Below are 21,689 nucleotides of genomic sequence, written 5' to 3'. Positions count from 1 at the left end.
TAATAAGTTACCTTACAAGGCAGAAGGACATTGTAGATATGATGGATTTTGTGATAACATTATCCTGGATTATCCAGATAATCCCATTTAGTCACATGGGCCCTAAAATTGGACAACCTTTGCCAGCTGAGATCAGATTCAGAGGAAGATGTGACTATGGAAGAATTGTCAGAGTTGCAATACTGCTGGCTTTTAAGATGGAGGAAGGAACCATGAACCAAGGAATGTGGGTGGTCCCTAAGTGATGGAAAAAGCAGGGAAACAGATCCCCCCTAGCGCCATTAAAGAGTATGGTGGCAGCCCTGTGAGCACTTTTACTTTAGCCTGGTGAGTCCCATGTTGGATTTCCGAACTACAGAATTATAGGATAATAGAGTTGTGATTTTATAAGCAACTAAATCTGCAATAATTTGTTACAGCAGCAACAGGAAACAGATAGGTTCATCACAGAGTCCTCTGTAACTTGAAGAAGATCTTCACATATATATGAAGTGCTCAATCACTGTTCTTTAACTAAATTGAATCATGAAGCAGCAGGAAGGTTGGAACTATGGAATGACTGCCTTAGGTTCTTAGCATGCTAACAAGGATCAATCTGATGCTTATTTCTAGAATCAGACTTTTTTTAACTCACAAAAAATTGAGTCATTGCAGACTATTGAGTCCAGTTTTTCTTGCAGCCCTGTGCACTCTGATATTGGCAAAAATGACAGTAAATATTCTGGCTGTGTGCAAAGCTTTTCTTCCTTTACATGTGCTGACAGCTCTATGGTAGAAATGCCCAGAAGGAGACGCCCTTCAGCTGTTGTGTCCAGCCTACCCAATGGCTCTGGATAAAGACTGCTTGACAAGGCTGTTGGTAAACTTTTTCTAGTTTTTGCCTTATCTAGGGGAACAGCATGAGATGTGGAATTGGATACATAAGACCTTGAAATCCTGCCTATGGGTTGAACTAACTCTGACTTAGTGAGGTCACTAAATTATTATCTTGGAGATAATACCTTCTTGAGTTGTCTGAAAGATAAGATAAGCATATGTGTTAATAATTATTAATATGTAGGTGACATTCAATAAATACTAATTTCCCCTCCATCTTGGGTGCACCACTACTAACAGAAATAGTCCAGGATGTATTTCCTTTAAAGAAGTGATTAGGAACAGGTGGTGTAACATGATATTTGGTCCTACTTTTATTATTGGCTTTATTTTTTATGACATAGGTCTTTGGGTTGCCTCACCCCAGTTCTATCTGTCATTCTGGGCATTTGGTTAAGATGTTTGGATGTTTAGCCCTCATGGCATGGATGGCTTTAGTTACTTAACAGGTGAGAAAGGTTGGTGTTGTCAACAAGAGGCAGATTTAGAAGAGATTAAAAGGAAATGAGATAAGTAAATAAAATGAAATCAAGAGTTTCTTCAGATTGAACCAGATTGTCACTTAGGCCTCAGGGTTAGCTGATGAGTCACCCATCTCTGCCCACATTGGAGACCTGGCATAAGCGAACTCATCAGGGATTATGACTCTGAGGGGAGACAAATGGGACTGGGTATGGTGATGGAGAAGTCATATCTAAATCTCAGTGTCTTGGTGCCACTCTGGTTTTATCCAAACACTCTAAAGCTTTTTTTTTCAAATTTCAAGAACATACATGAGATTCAAATTAATAGTACCTTTTTAAAGTGTATACTCCTGGACCTGTTGCTTCTGATTGATTTAGTAGATCTGGAGTGAGCCACAGGAATCTGAATTTTATTAACCACTTCAGCTGTTTCTGACTGCTTATTCCCCAGTTGTACTTGGAGAGACAGCGCTCTAGCTGGAAGGATAATTACTGCTCAGTGTTTTGGGGAAGTGGACTCAGAGGCAGGGGTTCATTCATTCATGGACTATTTATTGATCACTATAGACCTTGTTCACCATGGGTTTAACATTGTGATGGGAAACAAGGCAAAATAAGAGCTAATGACTGTCAGGGGTAGAGCCAACCTGTTGCTTCTTCCTAATTCCTTTTCCATCTGTGCAAGCCTTACTTAGGTCTAGAATAATTTATGTACTTGTCTTTCTATCAGATTGTTTCTTGAGGGCAAATCTTCCTATGTCTGTGAATTTAGCATAGTGCCTGGTGAGCCATTGGTATTCACTAAGTACTGAATGAATGTAGGAATGAGAGTGAATAGTACCTGGTGTGTAAGTTTGAGAGGGGCATGAGGGGCAGGGAGGAAGAGAAGGCAGGAGATTATGTTGACATCAGGATTTGAGATGTGAGACCCCATAAGGGATTTTGGGATATACCCCCCAAATTTATAGAACAATGTTTTCTGTATATCAAATGTATTTTAGATATCACCTTTTAACTAGTTGCGTCTATTTAGAAGGTGTCAGACATATCTATTATCTCTGTTTTCCAAATGATTCATAGTAAGATTAAGCAATTGGACACAATTGCTTAATAACATTTGGAAACATTGACGTTTGATGCAAGGACTGTTGACTCTAGGCATCTGATGGAAATCACTGTGTGATTCTTCCTGCTATTCTTTTTACTTAGAAAGGGTTCTTGTATCTTGGCAGTACTATCTGAAAAAAACAAGAGACACACTCATGTTCTTATGGTTGGATGATGGTTTGTGCTGGGCTGGGAGTGAAAGAGCAACCCTCTTGCAAAAGAAAGCTTCCTTTTCTGCTTCTACTTAGGAAACTCTCCATCCACTGTTGAAATGCTTCTTTACCACTGCCTGCTGGTCACTTGGGGTTCCTCCTTCACTACACTGCTTTAGAATTACTTCTTCCTGCAGATAATCTTAGATGGAGCCCCGTCTCCATCTCAGGCCTGCCAGTCATTTTAGCAACTTTCAGAGAATTTGTAAACAATTTTTTGGTTAGGAACATATTTCAGTATTTCTGGTTTCCTGATTTCCTCAATGTATTATAAGCATTCTATGGGCAGATGCTATGTTTATTCTCCAATAGGTGCCTCAAGTACCTGAAGTGCCAGTATCTGTGTAAGTTCAGACAGTGATAGGGAGAACATTTCAGAGTCTGAACTTCATTGCTTGACCTAGAGAAGATTTTTTCCTTCTTCTTTTCTTATTCCTATAACTTTTGTTTTGGCTGTGATGTCAACCTTGACATCTCTGGCAATCTCTTGCTTGTAGCTTTGCATATTAGGAAATGGGTTGTCTTTTGAGGACTTATAGTACCAGCTCTCTCATGCTGCAACTGCCATAATCATTTCCTTTGTTTTCTGTCTAATCAGATGGCCTGGAAAACAGGCAGCAAAGCTCACTCATGTTCCACTGGTTTGATCCTCTAAATACTTGTCACCTGAATGAGGCAGTCTCTGGTAGGTGGGGTGCTAGGTAAGTCTTACCTGCAGTTACTCTATGGCTCAGTGATTGGACAGGAAGGCAGTTAGTTAAAGAGGCTGTGTTCCCTGAATTTAAATTTATGCATACATTGTGACATATTCTGAAGGTTTATATTCACAATTTCATGGTGAAAGTTATGTGTTCACTGGTTTGGTCTCTGAGGAGGAAGAGCAAGAATTTTTACATTTAAGCCCAGTCAGCCCCTGCTTTTGCTTATTGAGAGTGAAACATTGTAATTCTTGGCAGAAAAGAACTGAGTCAAACTTGACATTAAGGAAAGTGTGAAGGTAAGGATGTAACTAAGAAAACTCATTCAAAAGTATCGAAATTTGGGACTATATAGGTTTGGATAGAGAGTCAAAAAAATTAAAACTACATATTCTTGTATACATTCTGCTTTGCATGTGAAGGCAAATAGTAAAGTGAAGTTCAAGATAGAGTTAAAATTTGTTTAGAGTGTTGGAAATGTGTCTTGAACTATGAATGATGAATTAAGATTTGGAAAAATTTTATTTTGGTGGTGGCTCAAGATAAAATTTTAGTTTAATATAGTTTCTCATAATTATATTTATTTAATAATGAAGTTGGCCTGTTTTTGTTGAGATTTTACCAAGGAAGTATAGATTCTGTTCCTCTGTGCTCTTTTGTGATAGGGTTGATATGTCTCTAGCAGTGGGAACTAACACATAATACTGATTTTGATCTTGGGATTTGTTCAATATTATCTCTAAGTGCTAAGGTTTTAAAACATTTCCTTATGGGTGACAAGTGAGTGAGTAAGTGTTGTGTGTGTTGAGGCAGAGAATTTAGAAAGAAGTCAATGAAGGTATCAGGACTTGTTTCTTGTCTTCATGTCAGGGGATGGTGAGTGAAGTTATTAAGAGCAGAAGGTTTCTTGGATGCTTCCTGGCTTGTTTGTTTTGCTTTGTGGGTGAGAAAAGCCCTATATTCTCCTTCAAAGAGGAATGTCCCTGCTCTTTGAATATAGATCTAATCCAGCTCTGGATTAGGTGATGTTTAAAGGCAATATGTTGCATCTGCAGGCAATAATAAAGAAGGGTACAAAAGACAGATTTCTGAATAATGGTATTCTAGGAGCCAAGAGTGAAGTGATGCTTGAGAGTTAAAAAGATTTTAGTTTTCAGGTCATCTTCAGATTTCCCCCTTGAGGTTTCAGAACTCTGTCAGAGAGACACAGAAGTAATCCTGAGGCAACTGCCCCAAACTGTGAGGCCCAGCACCCACCCAAGATGCTAAATGCCCAGGAGGGCCAGGGGAACTCTGAAATCTCCTTTCCTAAGTTCTCTTGGATCTGGCCTAGTGTCAGATCCACGAAGAAGATTCTAGACTTTCTCATTATTCTGTTGAAGGTACCATATGTTTGAACAGAGGACTGCTCATATAATTCAAAGCTCAAATAATTGAAGACTGGAGTTTTATAACATTGATTTTAAAATGGAGGGTATTTCTGTTTCCTAGGCAGACATGACTCCATCATGTGGCAAGAGTGTACCAGAATTTACAATTGTATTTGGCCTGGTATCTCTCTGGAATAGCTGGGCTAAAATGTGGTAACATTAAACCACAAAGCTTCAATGGATTAACACAATAAAGGTTTGCAAATCTGTAGATGTCTGGTTGGCCTTCCTCTGTGTTGTAGATATGCCATCTGGAACACATAGCTTGCAAGTTGCCAAGGCTGGGGAAGAGAGAGAAAAATGAGTCATTGAAGTTCTTAACTGACTCAGTGTGGAAGTGAAAAGCATCATTTATGCTTACAATCCATTGGCCAAAACTAACAACAGGGGTCCAACATAATGGAGGACAGGCTGGTGAAAAGATGAGGTGAGATGACAGATATTTGATTAGCAGTCTCTTTCACATGATCAGTGACTGACAATTTGAAATTATATACGTACAACATTGTATAGTCAATCTCACCTCATTTCAGCTTTTTAAACAAATGACAAGTCTTTCATATTAATTTTCTTTCAAATATGTTTAAAGGACAACTCGGTTTTGAAATAATGCTATAATGTTAAGGAATAATTTTGGCTCCCTGTTAAGAACAAAGAAGCACTTACTTAACTGTTCTGCAATTAAATAACTTGGGCAAGTCATTTAGCTTCTTTAAACCTGCATCCTAAATTGAAAACAGGATAACTCTCCCTCAATCATGAGTGTGTTATAAGATCAGGCTAGAAATTGCATAAAACACTTGACAAAGGTTATAGTACATGGAAAGTGTTCAACAAATGTGAATTTTTCTTCTTTTTGGCATTGTGATATTATAGTTGTATCTACCTACTACTATTGACAGTAATAGCTGATCCTTCTGCATTTATGTTGTGCCCGTAATCATCTGAAGAAAATGCACTTTATGGAAACTAGTGATGTTTTGGTCAGGTTCTGGAAATGAAATCACTCCATCTTCTATGTGTTCTTCTCTTGATAGGCCAAGATGGAGAGTTTCAGAGGTCATGCCATTCCTGGAAGCTTTTTTTTCATTGCAGGTCTTTGGTGGGGTACAAAAAGCATTGTGAAATATGCCTGCAAAAAATACAAGAACACTTGCAACCTTGATTGCAATGCATTATTCCATCGACTAGAAATTTTTGAGGGACTCTTTATAATTGTCACAGCTTTAATTGGTGAGTGGAGTATTTCTCTGTTCTTCTTTCTCTATTTTGATCATTTCACCTGGAAAGAGAAGATTCACTGTCAAATCAAGAAATTGTTACAAAACTTTTATTCAAAGTTTTCTTAACACATTCTAATTATAATTTCTCTCTAAAATAGATTGTTAGTAGGTAATCCAAAGACCTAATTATTTATTGTTAATTAGTTGTAGTAATTACTTGTTTCCATAGACTGTGTGAATTTCCTTTAGAGTATGGGTTAGAGTTTCTGAAATAATTTTAATATCAAATATTCTGATGCCTGAAAGAACAAACTCTATCAGAATCCATTTTTCAAACTGACACCAAAATAATCATTTTTGATTATGGTAAATTTTGAACAATAAATCATTGCTAATAGGCTGTAGAGACTGAAGAAAATCTTGCCTTGTCCACCCATCCTTTTTTCTTGATTCCTCAATTGGAGAGGTAGATTAGGCCAGATATCGTCTAAGAATCTTCCATTGACTATGGAGATTCTTTGAAGATGTTCTGTGTATTCAGAGTTCCACTGTAGGAATGGCAGAACTTCCCATTTTCCTACTAGATTTCTTCATGGAAGTAGGTCTTTGCTACAGCCATCAAATTACAGAGACAGTCATTTCCAAAGTGAAGAGTTTCGTTGCCAAATTTTGTAGATTAACAAAGAAAACAGTCTCTCTAAAGAAGTTCACCTGTTTGCAGGCTCACTAGACCATATGCTATGCCCATCTGGGCTTTCCTAGGTATCCCTAATTGGGGAAAAGCTGAACTCTTTATTGTTTTTATCCTGAACAAACTGCAACCCCTATTTCTTGACAGCTACCCAAAGATGTGCTAGACAGAAAAATGCATTGTTTCTATAAGTCTATTCTTATAAATTTAAGTCTCCAAGTCATTTAAGATTGTTCTTAGCCACTAGACTGAAAGAATTTAGGTCATCATCTTTGAAAATAGCTGATTGATTAAATTGGTTATCTTTGACTAAAGTTGGCTAACAGATCTAGTATTTGAACTTGCCAAACAAGCCTAACACACCAGTGCTCAGCTCTTTGGGAAGCCCAGAGGAAGAAATCTATGTTACAAGAGGATATTAGGTGGAAATAAGCAATGGAGCAATCCTCCTGCATCTCCCTAATTCTATGTAAGTTTATGAAAGGGTTGCTAAACTGTTGATATGATCCTTTCTCTATAGGCATGACTGGGGAACAGCTTATGCCTGGAGGGCTTTACCTGACCTTATATGACTATAAAGAGGGCCAGTGGAACCAGCTTCTAGGGTGGCAACATTGCACCATGTACTTTTTCTTTGCGCTGTTTGGCGTGGCGAACATCTTATGTTTCACCATCAGTTCACTTCCTATCTCCATTACCAGGATAATGTTGTCAAATGCCTTATTTGTGGAGGGTAAGTATGGATGAGTCTTTTCATGCACCTTTCATTATTACTGGGCATTTGTATAGGCCTTTACAATAACATAATGTTGGGCTCCTCGTGCAGCCTTGATTGATAGGGGATTATATCTGGAAAATGGTCAAATATATTTAGAACCCCTAGGCAAGATGCCAAAGATTTTCCTTCCTTACTGAGTTGTTTAGTAGAACTGGGCAAGCACAATCATTCAATATGATTTGTTCACATTTCACGTGTTTCTCTTGTCTGGGTTGTCCTGGGAGTCACATTATTTCCATTTTTAAAGAGTAAATACTGAGCCTAGAGTAGTGAAGCATGAATATTCTGAAAAAGTGTGACTACTCACAGCAGAGTATCTTTTACTGTCTACTAACTAGCCTTTGTCACGCTTATATAGAAAACCTCCACCATTACATGATAAGTAGTGTTCAAAATATTAAGGCACACAATTATATCAGGTCCTATTTTTTGAGAGGTTAATGAAAAATAATTTTTTTTCAATTTTATCTCCCAATTGCTATGTGGAGGGGAGTAAAAAGTATAGTGATTTTTTCAATTTACTAGATATATCAGGAATAGATTGATTATGGAAAAAAAAATGCACAAATAGTCAGTCACTTTCTTTCTGTCATCTTGCCACCATCTAAAGATAAGAACTTTGCCAACTCTTCTTAGAGTTGTACTAGATGAAAGATGGGAGCCAGGAGCCAATAACTTCATTCCCCTTATCTTAGAGTGTTACTGTATTTTGAAGGAACATCTTTTGTTCCTTGTGTAAATGAAAAGGGTGAAGATGAAGCTGGAATTTGTCTATGGGTTAAAAATATAGGCAGTTGCTACATCTTGGGAGCTTGCAGATCTTCTTGTCATACTCAAGTCCAGAGTAATAATTTGTTTCTGTTTGCTCCCTCCATTGAATGAAATTCGATGGTGAGGCGCCATCTTGTTCATCCCTATATTCACTTAACTCCTGCTCTCCCACCCCCATCATACTTACTATTGAGGCTTCTGCATGTAAGAACCTCAAAATATAATTAGTCGACAATTTTCTGATGTATTAGAGGAAAGGACAAAGTTTGGGGTATGAAAAAGTAGTGGTAGATTTCAAGGATTCCATTCTAAATAGGTAGTGATGATCAAAAAAAAAAAATACTTGAGGATTCCATCACTGTTGGAAGCAGAGGTCACCCAAACTTTTGGACGAATGGGTGCATGTAAAATTTTGTAGGCATGATAAAGAAAAAGAAAGGAGAGTGAATAAGTGAGAAAGAGAAATAGAGAGAGGAATCAAGTGAGGAGCGCCATAATAGAGAGATGTCAGGTGGCCCTTGGTTTCATTGAAAAAGTTAAGCTGTTTTTTTATTCCTTCTATCAGCTTTCATCTTCTACAACCATATCCATGACCAGGAAATGCTGTACATCTATGTGTACCAGCTTCTTGTCTTGGTCTCCATGGTGACAGGCCTCATGGCTTTCCTGGAGTTCCTTATGTGGAAGAATGTACCTCTGGAGCTTCTGCGGTCAAGCCTAATCCTGCTTCAGGGGAGCTGGTTCTGGCAGGTGAGTTAAAGCCTCCAGTTAATGTACCTGGTGTCTTTGCCTGTAACCTTCTGTATTTTTTTTTGTTGGGGTGCTTTTCTCTAGAGCCCAGAGACTTTCCTTGTTGTGCCAGCCTGTTGTGGGGATGTGGGGCTCCAAGACGTAATGTGCCCTCATGGGTCCCAGTGGCCCTTTTGGGGCATTGACAAAGCACCTGGGAAGGAAGCTGGTTTCCACATCTTCATCACACACCTGAGTTATCTGTTATGTTGGAACTCTGATATGGTGCTTTGAGTTGGAAGCATTTTGATGCTAAAGCAGATCACATAGCCTAATGCAGAAGAAACTCAAAAAATACGTGGAAGGTAGGAAAGAGGGGAAACTGCTACTTATTGAGAAATAACTGTGTGTCAGCCAATATACTAGATTTTACATATATGTGGTTTAATTTTGTCCTCACAACAGCTTGGAAATTAGGTGTTTATATTCCCAATTTAAGATAAAGAGGATTTGGAGAGACCAACTTAATTTTCTGGATCATACAATAATGGAAATAGGATTCTCATGTGGATCTGTCCAGCCTCCACATCCCAGGCTCTTTCCATTTTACTTTGCTGACTCCCTGATTTTAGTATGCTGTTGAAAACATGAATTCCAATCAGTGAACATTTATTTTAAAGGGATTGATAAGTCATAATCAAATATACATATATAGATGTAAGGAAAATTTGGGATGGAAGGGAGTGCAGTTTAACTGGGAAGACTTCTTAAAGAGATTTTTAGTAAACAGAGAGCAATGGTTTGGGATTATGAACCCAAAGGTTATTTCGGGGATTTACACTTCACAAGAGAGTGATAAAAAGCACTAGACACATCATGAATGAGGGAAGATGTGGTATTTAGCATGTGGGGGAGTAGGAAAGCTATCGGAGTGAGGCTAGTAAAGAGGGTCAATGGTTATTTGAAATAAAAGTGATATAGAAAACATATATCCTATAATGTGATGACACTGATACTTCATGAATTTAATCAGACTTTATACAGTAGTTGGTTTTTAGATTATTCATCATTTGCTGGGAACTGACATAAAATAAATGGAATATCAAGCAAGCAGTATAATATGCTCTATATATCAAGATTAGAATGTTCTACCACATGCATGTTTTATCTATTCAAAAATAAAAATAAGTTTAAAACGTTTAAGAAGGATGAGTTCTTGTTTGGATGACAGTGACTTTATGCTTCAACGTAGCCCCTCTGCTCCAAACACATAACAATGACAGATAAAACAAAAGAAAAATTAGATGTGAAAAAGAAAAAAATGAAGGAAAAATGAATAAAAAATAAGAAAGTAAAAAGCTGTAATTGAACAGAACAAAACAAAAAGAAGGCAAACAACTTTGTGGAACAGAAGCAGAGCGGAATGCATAGGAGGAGTGGGCTGAGCTACAGCCATTAGTTCATCTAGTTTTCTTCCTGGACCTTTTCCCTTCTCTTCTCCTTCTGGGGCACCCATGATGTGTGTGTTTGTGCACTTTGTGTTGTCAATAATTTCCCTAAGATCATCCTCAAATATTTCCATTTTTTCTTCTATTTGTTTTTTTGTCTGCTTGAATTCAATTAATGTGTCTCTAGCTCTCTGATTATTTCTTCTGCCTCTTCAAATCTGCTGTTGTGTACCTCCAGTATACGTTTACTTTTATCTACAGTGTCTTTGATTTCCATAATGTCTGTTAGTTTTCTTTGTATTCTTTCAAATTCCTCGTTATACTCTTCTTGTGTCTTAGTATTCCTCTCTGATTTGATTCAGGAGATTTGATTGCACATCTGTAATTAGTCGTTCCAGATTCTGTCTCTCCTCTGGCTTTTTGATCTGTTCCTCTGCCGACCAATTCTTCTTGAGTTTTTGTATGCTTTGTGATTTTTTTGCTGTTGTCTCATCATCTGATTATCTTGATCTATCTATTGTGAAAGTTGGTTTCTCTCTCTTGTCTAGGATTTAGTTGTTTCCTGGGTTTGTATCAGGGCACTGCCTTGATAGTTGTGGCAACCATGTTTCTCAGCTAAAACAGGCCCTTGTACCCATGTAGGGGGTGTAGACCAGCTCTGATGGGCCTGGGATAGGGTCTGGAGAGGCTCTGAAAAGTGCTTTAATTTTACCCTGCTCTTGCTGGTCTCCCAAGCAGATGGTGATCTTTGGTGACTTCCTATTGCACGAAAGCCAAAGTGATTTTGTGGCCACTTAATTTATAAGTGGATTTTGTTTGAATTCACAGACAACACAGACTTCAGTGATGAAAACTGAGTTTATTAGAAAAGTAATTAAAAGAGCTTTGAAAAATAAGGCACAGTTACATCACCAGATAAGATGGCACCAACACCTGAGGAGAAGTGCTGGGAAGTCTCAGAAGCAGCATTCCAAGTCTCCTTGGTAAAAATCCACAACAATCTTAGAAACAGCATTCAGAGTTTCATTAGTAAAAATCCACAGCAAAGAATTCTTTTCCTGGATAAGATTCTGATGAGATATTATCTTTTTTTCATAAGATTCTCCTCTCCCCTTTTTATTCTACTCTTCTAACTGCTTACATGCAGTTTTTATGATATTTTTACACAGTAGTAGCTGAATTCCAATTAGCTTACACGATTGGGCCCAGTTTGGTCCTCTGGAAATTGGCTAGGGACTGAGAGGAGCTTCCTGGGACCTAGATATTTTTATCAAAGTACACCTCCTTTGGGGAGGATAACCAGACCTCCCAGGTAGAGTGCACATTTCAACTGTTTCTTACCAAGATCACACAATGGCAACATCAGTTGAACAGAACAGACTCTATAAATGTATTTTTCCCTTACAGTGTTCTGTTAGAATCTGATCTGTTCATGATGTAGGCCATGGTCATTTTTGGGGTTAAATTTAGTTTATACATATATTTTTGTTTAAATACAGGACAAAGCACTAAAATATTTTAAACAGGATTCACATAATTTGACCATCACTTAGCCGGTACAACAAGAGTATACATTAAGAACACAGCCACTAACAGCAATAGTACTTTAGATAAATGGACTAAGCCATCTGGTCTGGGGCAAGAAAAGAATAGCTCCCAGCCAGTACAACATTCTTCTTCCATAGTATAATTTCTCAGATTAATAGATTAAGCCACCCGGGTCTGGGGCAAGAAAAGAAGCATCACCCAGCCAGTACAATACTCTTCAATTCTTCTGCCAGGACATAATATTCTCAGATCAGTGTTCTTAGATCAATAGCCTAAGCAGAGCACATGGAACTCCAAGTGGTGGCCCTCACTTTGTAGCATTTCCCTCTAAATGTTTGGCAAAGAGTACAACAACAAGAGAATAAACAACGAAGCAGAATCAGAGATGCTATTTATACCAGCCAGTGTAATTAATATTGAATGCCAAGTACGAGTAAGCGACTGTCCAGGGTCTTGGGAAAGGATGTGTATGGCTTTTACCTCTTCATCTATTTTTTGTAAAGCATTTTCAACAGATTTTTGATTATCAGGAATATATATACACACAACAGTCCACATGTATGAAAGCACAAGTTCTTTTTTGAGCAGTTAGATTTAGCTAAGTCCAGTTCTGTTCACTGGTTGATGTTATTTGTCATGGAAGTTCTTTAGCTGCATCAGTCAGGAGTTCAGCACAGATCCAGCACTGATAGGCATCATGCACATAGATGGGCATAGGTATGAGCCCACAATGTCAGACCATTCGTCATTCTTCTGGCAATCATCCCATTGAAGATGATGAACCCTGTAACATACTTATTCATGAAGAAAAAGTTGATTAGTGAGTACTATTTTTAATTCATTTTTTTCAGCATAGGTCATTATCATTGTATTTTTATTTCCTTCTGCTATTATTTCAATGGCCCTTGCCCTGTCTTGGTTGTGTTTCTTTATTCAGACTTTAAAGTTAATTTTGATAAGTGGAGCCAAATCCTCCTGCATGAGTTGTTACATTAGGAGCATGATTTAGCTTATCCCAGTTTCCTTTTTAAAAGGGGTAATTATTCATTGCCCTTAAAATGAGAATCTTTGTCACTTTGGATTTGTAAAAGGGGATCTATAATAATATCTAAAGTTTTACAAGTACTTCTTTGGGTGGCACATTGGTATGCACAGGCAACAGGCACTCCAGAGTAGGTGTCTACACAGGTCCATATGTATTGACACCCTCTATTCTAATTGACTTTAATCTGAATTAAAATAGGAAAAGGTAAATCAATCCCTCTGGCTTGTGCCCACTGGTGCACAGCTTGTGCACCTAAATGTCTGGGTTGCTGATGCACCTGTTGTGCAAGAACAGAGTCTTCTTCAGTAATGGTATTCACAGCAGTTTTTGCCAAGGCATCTGCAGTAGCATTATACTCACGTTCAGGTGAGTTTAGGGTTGAGAGGACATCTACATGAAAAGCAGATACGTTAGTACATTGAACAATTTCCCGTATTTCTTCTTCCATAATATTATTCCTTATAATGTAGCAGGCAGGCCTTCCCCTCTTTCTAGTTCAGCTGTGTTCTGTGTGGAAAATCCTCAAACCCCCTCTCCTGACCTTCAGGAATGGGTAAAACTGCAGGCAAGCGAGATAAAACACATTCCTGGGATAAAAACGCTACGGATCCTTAGTCTCAGCCTGTTCTAACTTCGCGGAATGTTCCTGGAGGCCTGTGGCCTCGTTCCTGGTTTTTGTGCTACAATAATTCCCTTCCATGTGTTTCTCAATTATTCTGTTTCCAGATAGGCATTCAAATAGTTAACCCTTTAGTCACTGTTTATGAATCAGTAAATCCTTTGCAAACAGTGTGATGATTTATTTTTCTTAAACACCTAAGGACATGACAGCATCAATATAAAGTACGAGAAGTTATTCTGAAAAAACAGACTCTGCTTTTTACACTGATTATTTAGAAGAGACTTTTATAACTTTTCACTAAAATAGACTAACAGTCCAAGAAAACTTTGAGTGTTTTAACAGAGAGAAAACCAAATTTTAGTCTTGTATCAGTATATTATTTGATATTAAAGTTTTCAAAAATTTTATGATAAACCCATTAAATCTTTCTTGACTTTGACCATAATTTTCTTTTCAACAAACCTTCAGTAACATATTATATCTATTCAGGCTTTGTCTTACATTTCCTTATTCTGTAACAGCGTTTATTTTATCTTAAGACAAAACTACTCTCTTTTTCCTTTTAATAAAAACACATCCTTTATATCCTTCATACGTAAGTCATTAATTCAAGCAAACATCTCACCACATACAATTACCATCAAAATCAAATTTGTCAGAATAATGTCAAATACTTAAAATGCTTTAGTCAATGCATATTTGAAACATTAATATACAATTTTTTAACCAGAATTAATGGCACATATCAAGAAAGGAGTTTTATTTCAAAATTAACAGATTTTTTTTTAACTTAAAAGTAAAGAAAAACTGAAGATAAAACTTGCAAGCAAGGAGTTTCTCAATATTTAATGGCTTCCGTAATTCAAAAACATAAGATACAGAACCAAAAGGTAGCCACAAATTTGGGGTAACAGATAATGGGGTTTGTCCAAATCTTTCTAAAGGGGCTAAATTAGGGTACCGAGGTGTTAAGGGAGTTGAATGCAGGTCTTCTGCCTTGCCAGGAGTAGGAGCATTATGAGTATTCACTTTACGATTATAACTTGGTCTTCATACATTGTCTTTATCTCATTATTTGGCAAACTATTAATACTGTCTTGGTTGATTCCAGCTTCCAGGAGGGCTTAGAACGTGTCTCTGTGGGACATCCTATTGCTGGTATTAGGGAACTGACTCTCATTGTGTCTTTTGTTCTTGCCTTCCCTTGTATCCCAGGCTCCCTTGTCCTCCAGCTCTGCCATTTTATCTAAGATTTTGTTAAGTGGATTGCCTGTTTCTCCTAACAATAGAGACATTATCAAGTGTTTACACGCTGGAGGTGCTGTCTTAACGATAGCAGTTTTTTGTGAAGCACTGACAGGAAGGATATGGTATGTGTAGGCTTCTCCTAATACAATTTCTGACTTCATAACTTTCTCTTTCAATCTCTGATAGCACCTCCAAAGTGTACACATAGTGTCCATGGGTTATTGTTTATTACACCCTTGTGCAGCCAATACTAGCAAGTTAGAACTTTCTCCTGCCCACTGACTAAACTATTGGAAAGTGATCTGTATAAAGGGATTGGAGCTAATTCCTAAAATTTCATGCAATCAGCATAGGTTAGCACCACTCCTCCAGCCCCTGCATCAGCAATTCTGACCATCCAGGTAATTAATGGCTCACCAGTTTTCTGAGTAAAATAGCCAAGGATGTCAATTATTTCTTGTTGAGTAAAATCTTTTATAGTAGTTTTGCGAGTAATCTGATTGCCCTATTTCTCTTCTTTTTGCCTTTGTATTGTGTGAGTTCCTATTTCTGGAGGATATTTACTCTTTTCTTTCTTTCAAACCTTCTCACCTAAAATATTTCCATCTTTTTCATCATCATCGTCTGTCACATCCCACATATCACCATCCTACTTATCAGGGTTCCAATCAGCAGTAGTGGTGGCTATTACCTTGCGCACTTTCCTTTTGTTTATTCTACTTTGTCTCTTTTTATATTTATATTGGGCCACACGGACTGCAGCTTTTTCATCTACTGACTGATACTTACAAACTTGCTTTTCCAAACCAAAATTTTGATTCTGCAGCATAGTTTTCCCTGTAATTCTGCCAATTCCTTTTCATAATTCATTTTTTCAGATTGCTTGATGTCTTTGTTCACTCATTTTTCTGTATACTTTCTATATGCTGTTAATAGGCTCATCCTCTTCTACACATCCCCATCATTACTTTCCCTTTTTTCTAGTTAAATGTTTCTAGACACAGAGTAACTTGAATAGGCTCTCCCTGTTTAATTTTGTTCTCCCCAGTCTTCACAGGGTCCCTTGCATTTTGTCCATTCCTTCGCAATTTAGGAGTAAGGTAAATCATCCCATCCCAGGATTTCTTGGTTCTTTACTTTGGGTTTAGAGGACTTTTTAAAAAATGACGTTATCTCTTATTCTATGTCCAAAGTTTATGGCCCACTATTAATCTCTTAAGCTATTTGGATGGAAGCCATGAACTCTCGTGTCAGATAATGCTAAATGCCTCTCCCAATTCCTGAACAGTTTTCGCACTACTGTCTGTAACAGTGAATGCACAGCCAAAAAAGACAAAGGAGATGGCACCTTTTGATTTTTACTGAAATTTTGACTGTCATTGATCTCAAGTAAATCTTGAAGTGGGATTACTGACTTACAAATTCAGAAATGTCTTATAGCAGTAGAAAGTAAAAACCAAGGAGATAAAACATTCAAATCTGAAACAACATTCTGCACACAAAAAGGACAAGAAACTGGCAACTTCATATCTATCAAGAATGATCGCAATAATTGTATTCTGAATGCAATATTCAGAAGAGCACAATCCATATTTTCTGCACAAATTTCCTAAAGCTTGCCTTATTGACCTTCACCATATGAAGCCATGCTGAAATGTGAATCCTGCTCACAGTGCCAATATGTCACATGAAAAGCAACATGATATTTGTGGCCACTTAATTTATAGGTTCAGATTCACAGACAACACAGACTTCAATGATAGGAGAACAGATTTTATTAGGGAAGTAATTAAAAGAGCTTTTAAAAATAAGGCAGAGTTACCTCACCAGATAAGATGGCACCAACATTTAAATAAAAGTGCTGGGAGGTCTCAGAAGCAGCATTCCAAGTCTCATTGGTAAAAATCCATAGCAACCTTGGAGACAGCATTCAGAGTCGCCTTAGTAAAAATCCACAGTTAAGCATTCTTTTCCTAGATAAGATTCTGATGAGATGCTCTCTCTTTTTTTATAAGATCTTCCTCTCCCCTTCTCATTCTACTCTTCTAACTGCTTGCATGCAGTTTTTATGATATCTTTACACAATAGTGGCTGAATTACAATTAGCTTACATGACTGGGCCCAGCTTGATCCTCTGGAAACTGGCTAGGAACCAAGAGGTGCTTCCTGGGAACTAGATACCTTTATCAAAGTACACCTCCTTCTGGGAGGATAACCAGTCCTCCCAGCTAGAGTGCACATTTCAACTTTTTCTTACCAGGGTCATGCAATTGCAAAATCAGTTGCACGCACTGGCAACATCAGTTGAACATAACAGACTCTACAAATTTATCTTTCCCTTAAACTTCCTCAGAAGCTGTTTATCTCTTGGAGCCCAGGCTGCCTCTGACCTGGCAGGGCTAAAACTGTAGGACCCTGTGCCCTTTCTCTGCCAGGACAAAATCTGGCTCAGTGTGGGTCTCTTTCCCCACTGTACTTGTGATGGAGCATTCCCTCTGCTGCCATCTGCAGTCATCTCCCAGGCAAGAATTGGGCTGTCTGCTGCAGTTTTCCTCAAGGTTAGGGGACGGGCACCAGATCCCAGGGCTGGAAACAGTCTCTGTCCATGTTTTTCTTAGACTCTTCATTCCTCTGTCATCTGGGCTTTGAAATGTCCTCTCCTGTACCCTGGGTCCCCAACAGTAGATTTGGGCAGTTTTTTCCTGATTTCTTTGCAGCTTTTGTGAATGAGTCTGCGATTCCCTCCTTATTCCTCCATTTTTGAAACTCCTCCTTGTTGTCCTTTTATATTCCATCCTCTTCAGTGGCTTAAGTCCTGCTTTGGGTCACTACAGGCTTGGTCTCTGTATCTGGATATCATTGGGGATCTGTCTCACTCTGTGAGAGATTTTATAGTCTGCATCCCCAGCAGTAAGTGGGAAAGTATCCCAGGTTCTGCCTCTGGGCACTTCTGAGCTGCATGGGACCAAATGAGGGGGAAGGAAGAGGTTTGGCCAATTCAGGATGGATTTACTACCTGATCTTTCTCTCTTTCTTCAATTGAGGGTTTGTAGGATCGTTCTCCAGTCTTTACCATCCTCCAGAGTTCTGAACAAGTATTTTTTTTTTTTTTTTGCTGAATCTCTGGAAAGAGGTTTTTAGTAGCTGTCTTAGACCAACATGTTGATGACGTCCCTGTGTTTATTCCTTTCAATGTATGGGTTATTTAGGAGTGCACTTTCAAGTTTTCAATCATATTCTTTTTATTTTGCTTTTAATTATTCATTTCTAAATTAATTGTTTTATGGTTACCAAATGTATTCTCTACAATGTAGTTTTTTTGAAATATGTGGAGGCTTCCTTTGATACCTAGCCTGTTGTCAACAGGTGTAAATATTCCAAGCAATTTGAAAAGAAAGTATACCTTTTTTTATTTGGTTCAGGATTCCACATATATTTACTAGATCATTTGTTAAGGAGTTAAATATTGAAATATAGAAGTTAGAACTTAAGAAGGGAGGAAATCCAAAAAGAGTTGAAGAAAAGAATTAAAAGGTAAGAGAAGAACTATTAAAATAGTATTTAAGCAATAATTAATGATTGATTAGTGCTTAGGGTCTGAAGGAGAAAGCTCAATGGTATATCATAACTGTTGGCATTTTGTTGCCCCCTTTAACAAAGAAATGATGCTTTTATATTTCCCCAAATACTTTTTTTTACTCAAAAAAAAAAACCAACAAAAAACAAAAGCACACACACACAAAGTAAGAAAAAGTAAAAATGAAAGTGCAAAAGAACACCCAAAACATCCAATACCTTCCTCCCCCTACTATTTATTTATTTATTTATTTGTCATTTCTTTTTCTTACTCATCTATTCATACACAGGATAAAGGGAGTGCCTTTCACAAAGTTTTCACAATTACAGTTACACTTTAAAAGCTCTGGAGTTATTCAATTATCTTTAAATTATCTTTAGAATCACTACTATACTGGGACCAGGCTCATCTCCAGGAGTTATGTCCCAAATTGTCAGGGAGATTTACACCCTTGTGAGTCATGTCCCACATAGTGGAGGAAGGCAGTGACTTCACCTATGGCATTTGCTTAGAGAGAGAGAGGCTGCACATGAATAACAAAACAGGTTTTCTGGGGGTGACTCTTAGGCATAATCATAAGTAGGTTTGCTTCTCCTTTGCAGGAATACATGACACAAGGGCATACCCCAAGATTGAGGACCTGACCTATCAATCCCTCAAACACTTTTCTAAGAAAGAGATATGAAGTAAAATTCCTTAGACATAAATTTTGTGATTTTTAAAAAATGTTTCTGTGTCTATCAGTATGTCTAGGATTGTTTCCTTTTTTTACATGATAGCCAGACTACATAATGTCTGTAGCCTTAAAGAAAACTGAACATTTCATTCAATGGAAACACAAATACTAGCAGGATATGAACTTTTAGCCTTAGTAGCCATTTATACTACTGAATTCTTCTGTGATAAAAATATCTAGAGACTTAGGTGAATTTATTATCCTTACATATTTTGTTACTATGTGTAGTGTATGAATGTTTTGTGGTTGAAACTCTATCTTCAGCTAATATAATTACATTGTATTTTGCTTTCCACCAAATGTTTCTCTTGTTAGTTCTCCATATATGGTTATAGTGCACAAAATATGAATAGCATATTAGCAGGGCAAATCTAGATTCTTGAAATGAATCTAGAATCTAAATATGAAATGTAAACTGAATGAGGCAAATGCTCAGATTGGTCACACTTTTATAACCCATATGGAAATGACTGAGTCATATGCAGAGCACAAATGAATTTGTCTCCCAATCTATACAAATGTTTTTGTTCCTGAATTACATAAAAAATGTTTTCTCAATAACCTTGCTGCATTATACAATTTAAAAGAGAGAAAAAAATCCTGCATGCCTCCTCAACCTATGAATCATGTTTCCCCTGTGTCTCTGTATGGGGAATATTTCTAAAGCTTACTTTGCTCTTAGTCACTCCCATGTCCCCTCTCATTAAGGTGAGAGACAAGCCACAGGAATTACCAGGGAATGAGGAAAATGCTCCTGTTGTCTTTGCTTCTCATTCCTTTGCATAGTCACGTCCACTGCATCCCCCAGCCCCAAAATCACCCAGGGGCTCCACTCATGACTGCCCGAGTCTCTGATCTCAAACTAAAGACCAAAGTAGTTTTGCTGGTAAGAAAGACAAAACTTCATTCTAAAATGGCAAAAAGACCCACTAAGCAATAACGCTCTGACATGGTAGATCAATCCCTTGCTTAGGCTTACAGTGTTGAAGTAAATGATTAGATAATCACATATAAACTAATAGTGAATTTGGACTACAAACTATAGGAAACAGGTCTCTGCTTGAAGTTTTAAAGAGAATTATTTTAATGTTATACTAATGAAGATTACGCTAATAAAAAAATGTTCAGGAGTGGCTTAGACAAGACATGTAGCAAGAAAAGACATTCTTTTACAGGTCTTTTACTTTTAGTTTTATATTAGGGAGTAAATTGGGGCAGCAGAAAAACTGCCTTGTTGATGTTTATATTTCAAGAGCGATCTGAGGATTTTGGCAGTTTCTGGTCCTTCGTTTTGGACATCAGATTTCCTAATTTACTTGTTTTTAGCTTGAAATGGCTATGGATTCTCTCAGCATGGTGTCAATGGTTAACCCTGTTCATAAATCTCCCATTGGACTTCAGTCAATTCTTTAGGTTTCAGTATCAGGCTCTGAGGGCCCCAATGATTTTAGCATCAGAAGTGTTAGAAGTTTCTCTTTTCCTTGTGGAAAACAGAAGAAAATTTGGCTGGTAGAATTAATGATAATGATGGGGGGGCCTCATGAGAGGTAATTTATTCTGGAAGCTCCAGAATAAAAACAATCATGACGTGGTTAACAGTCTATTAGCCTATAGGCCAGGCAGACCTGGAATTGAATTCTAGCTCTCTGATACTAACTATATATGACTGTTGACAAGATATTGTGTCTTTATGCTTCACCAACTATAGAACAGAAATAATATCTCATGGGAATGTAGCAAAAATGTAATGCTATAAATTGAAAATACATGCTGCCCTGTGGAGGTACAATTAAATCCAGAGGAGGAAGGCAGGGAGAGATTCTAGGAGAAGGTGATATAGTTGGAACTTGAAAGATGGATGATAGTTATCATTGTGTATGGGCTTAAGATTTATGACTAGTGATGCTCCTTTGCTTATTTTGGTCTTGACTACTAACCCTTACATCTGGGTACTGAAGCAAATAGCTCCCCAAGAGTGGGGTTATGTGGGCTGCCATTGGAGGAACACTGGTAGCCCTGATAGGCGGGAAATGGGGTGCTAGTCCTTAAATCCTTATGCTGGCCATCCCTAAAATAGCCCTTTCTTGACACAGAATTTCTGTTTACGTCCAAAAGTTACAGTGAGAGGCACGCATGAGACATTTGTTCTCATAGTTCCGATACCCAAACTTAAAGAGCTGGGCTCCTTGAACTGGAAGTTGACTACATGACTTGAGGGCCTTCTTGTTATCTCCAAAGAGTGAGTACAGAGGACCTAGAAATTCTTGCCTTTTTCTAGGAGCTTCCAAGATAACTTAGGCCCCACAGTGAAATTCCCCAGAAATACATAAAATGTATCTTGTGAAACACTGACATGTACAAGGCAGTAGACAAACTAACTGGGTGGCAATCTCCTGCAAATTCTGAGTATTGTAGGCCCGATTTCTAGTTTGATGACTAATGAGTTTTCTGCCAGTGTCTTTTGTCATCTCATCCTTTTTGAATGT

At 37.8% G+C, this 21,689-nt stretch overlaps 1 protein-coding gene across 1 annotated transcript in view; it reads left to right on the top strand.

The window, feature by feature from the left end:
* The first annotated feature begins 244 nt into the window (after positions 1–244).
* LOC143647645 (transmembrane protein 45A-like) overlaps positions 245–21,689 on the top strand; it is a 49,992-nt gene continuing 28,547 nt past the window's right edge. The window contains exons 1-6 of the mRNA XM_077117478.1: positions 245–327; positions 2,972–3,003; positions 3,258–3,344; positions 5,883–6,020; positions 7,222–7,434; positions 8,816–9,000. Of these exons, the coding sequence (XP_076973593.1) occupies positions 245–327; positions 2,972–3,003; positions 3,258–3,344; positions 5,883–6,020; positions 7,222–7,434; positions 8,816–9,000 (738 nt within the window). The remainder of the gene's footprint in view (positions 328–2,971; positions 3,004–3,257; positions 3,345–5,882; positions 6,021–7,221; positions 7,435–8,815; positions 9,001–21,689) is intronic.

Source organism: Tamandua tetradactyla, chromosome 10 (genome assembly GCF_023851605.1).
Source record: "Tamandua tetradactyla isolate mTamTet1 chromosome 10, mTamTet1.pri, whole genome shotgun sequence".
NCBI lineage: Eukaryota > Metazoa > Chordata > Mammalia > Pilosa > Myrmecophagidae > Tamandua > Tamandua tetradactyla.
The sequence above is the reverse complement of the archived record's forward strand: the minus strand, read 5'-3'. Positions and strand labels throughout refer to the sequence as shown.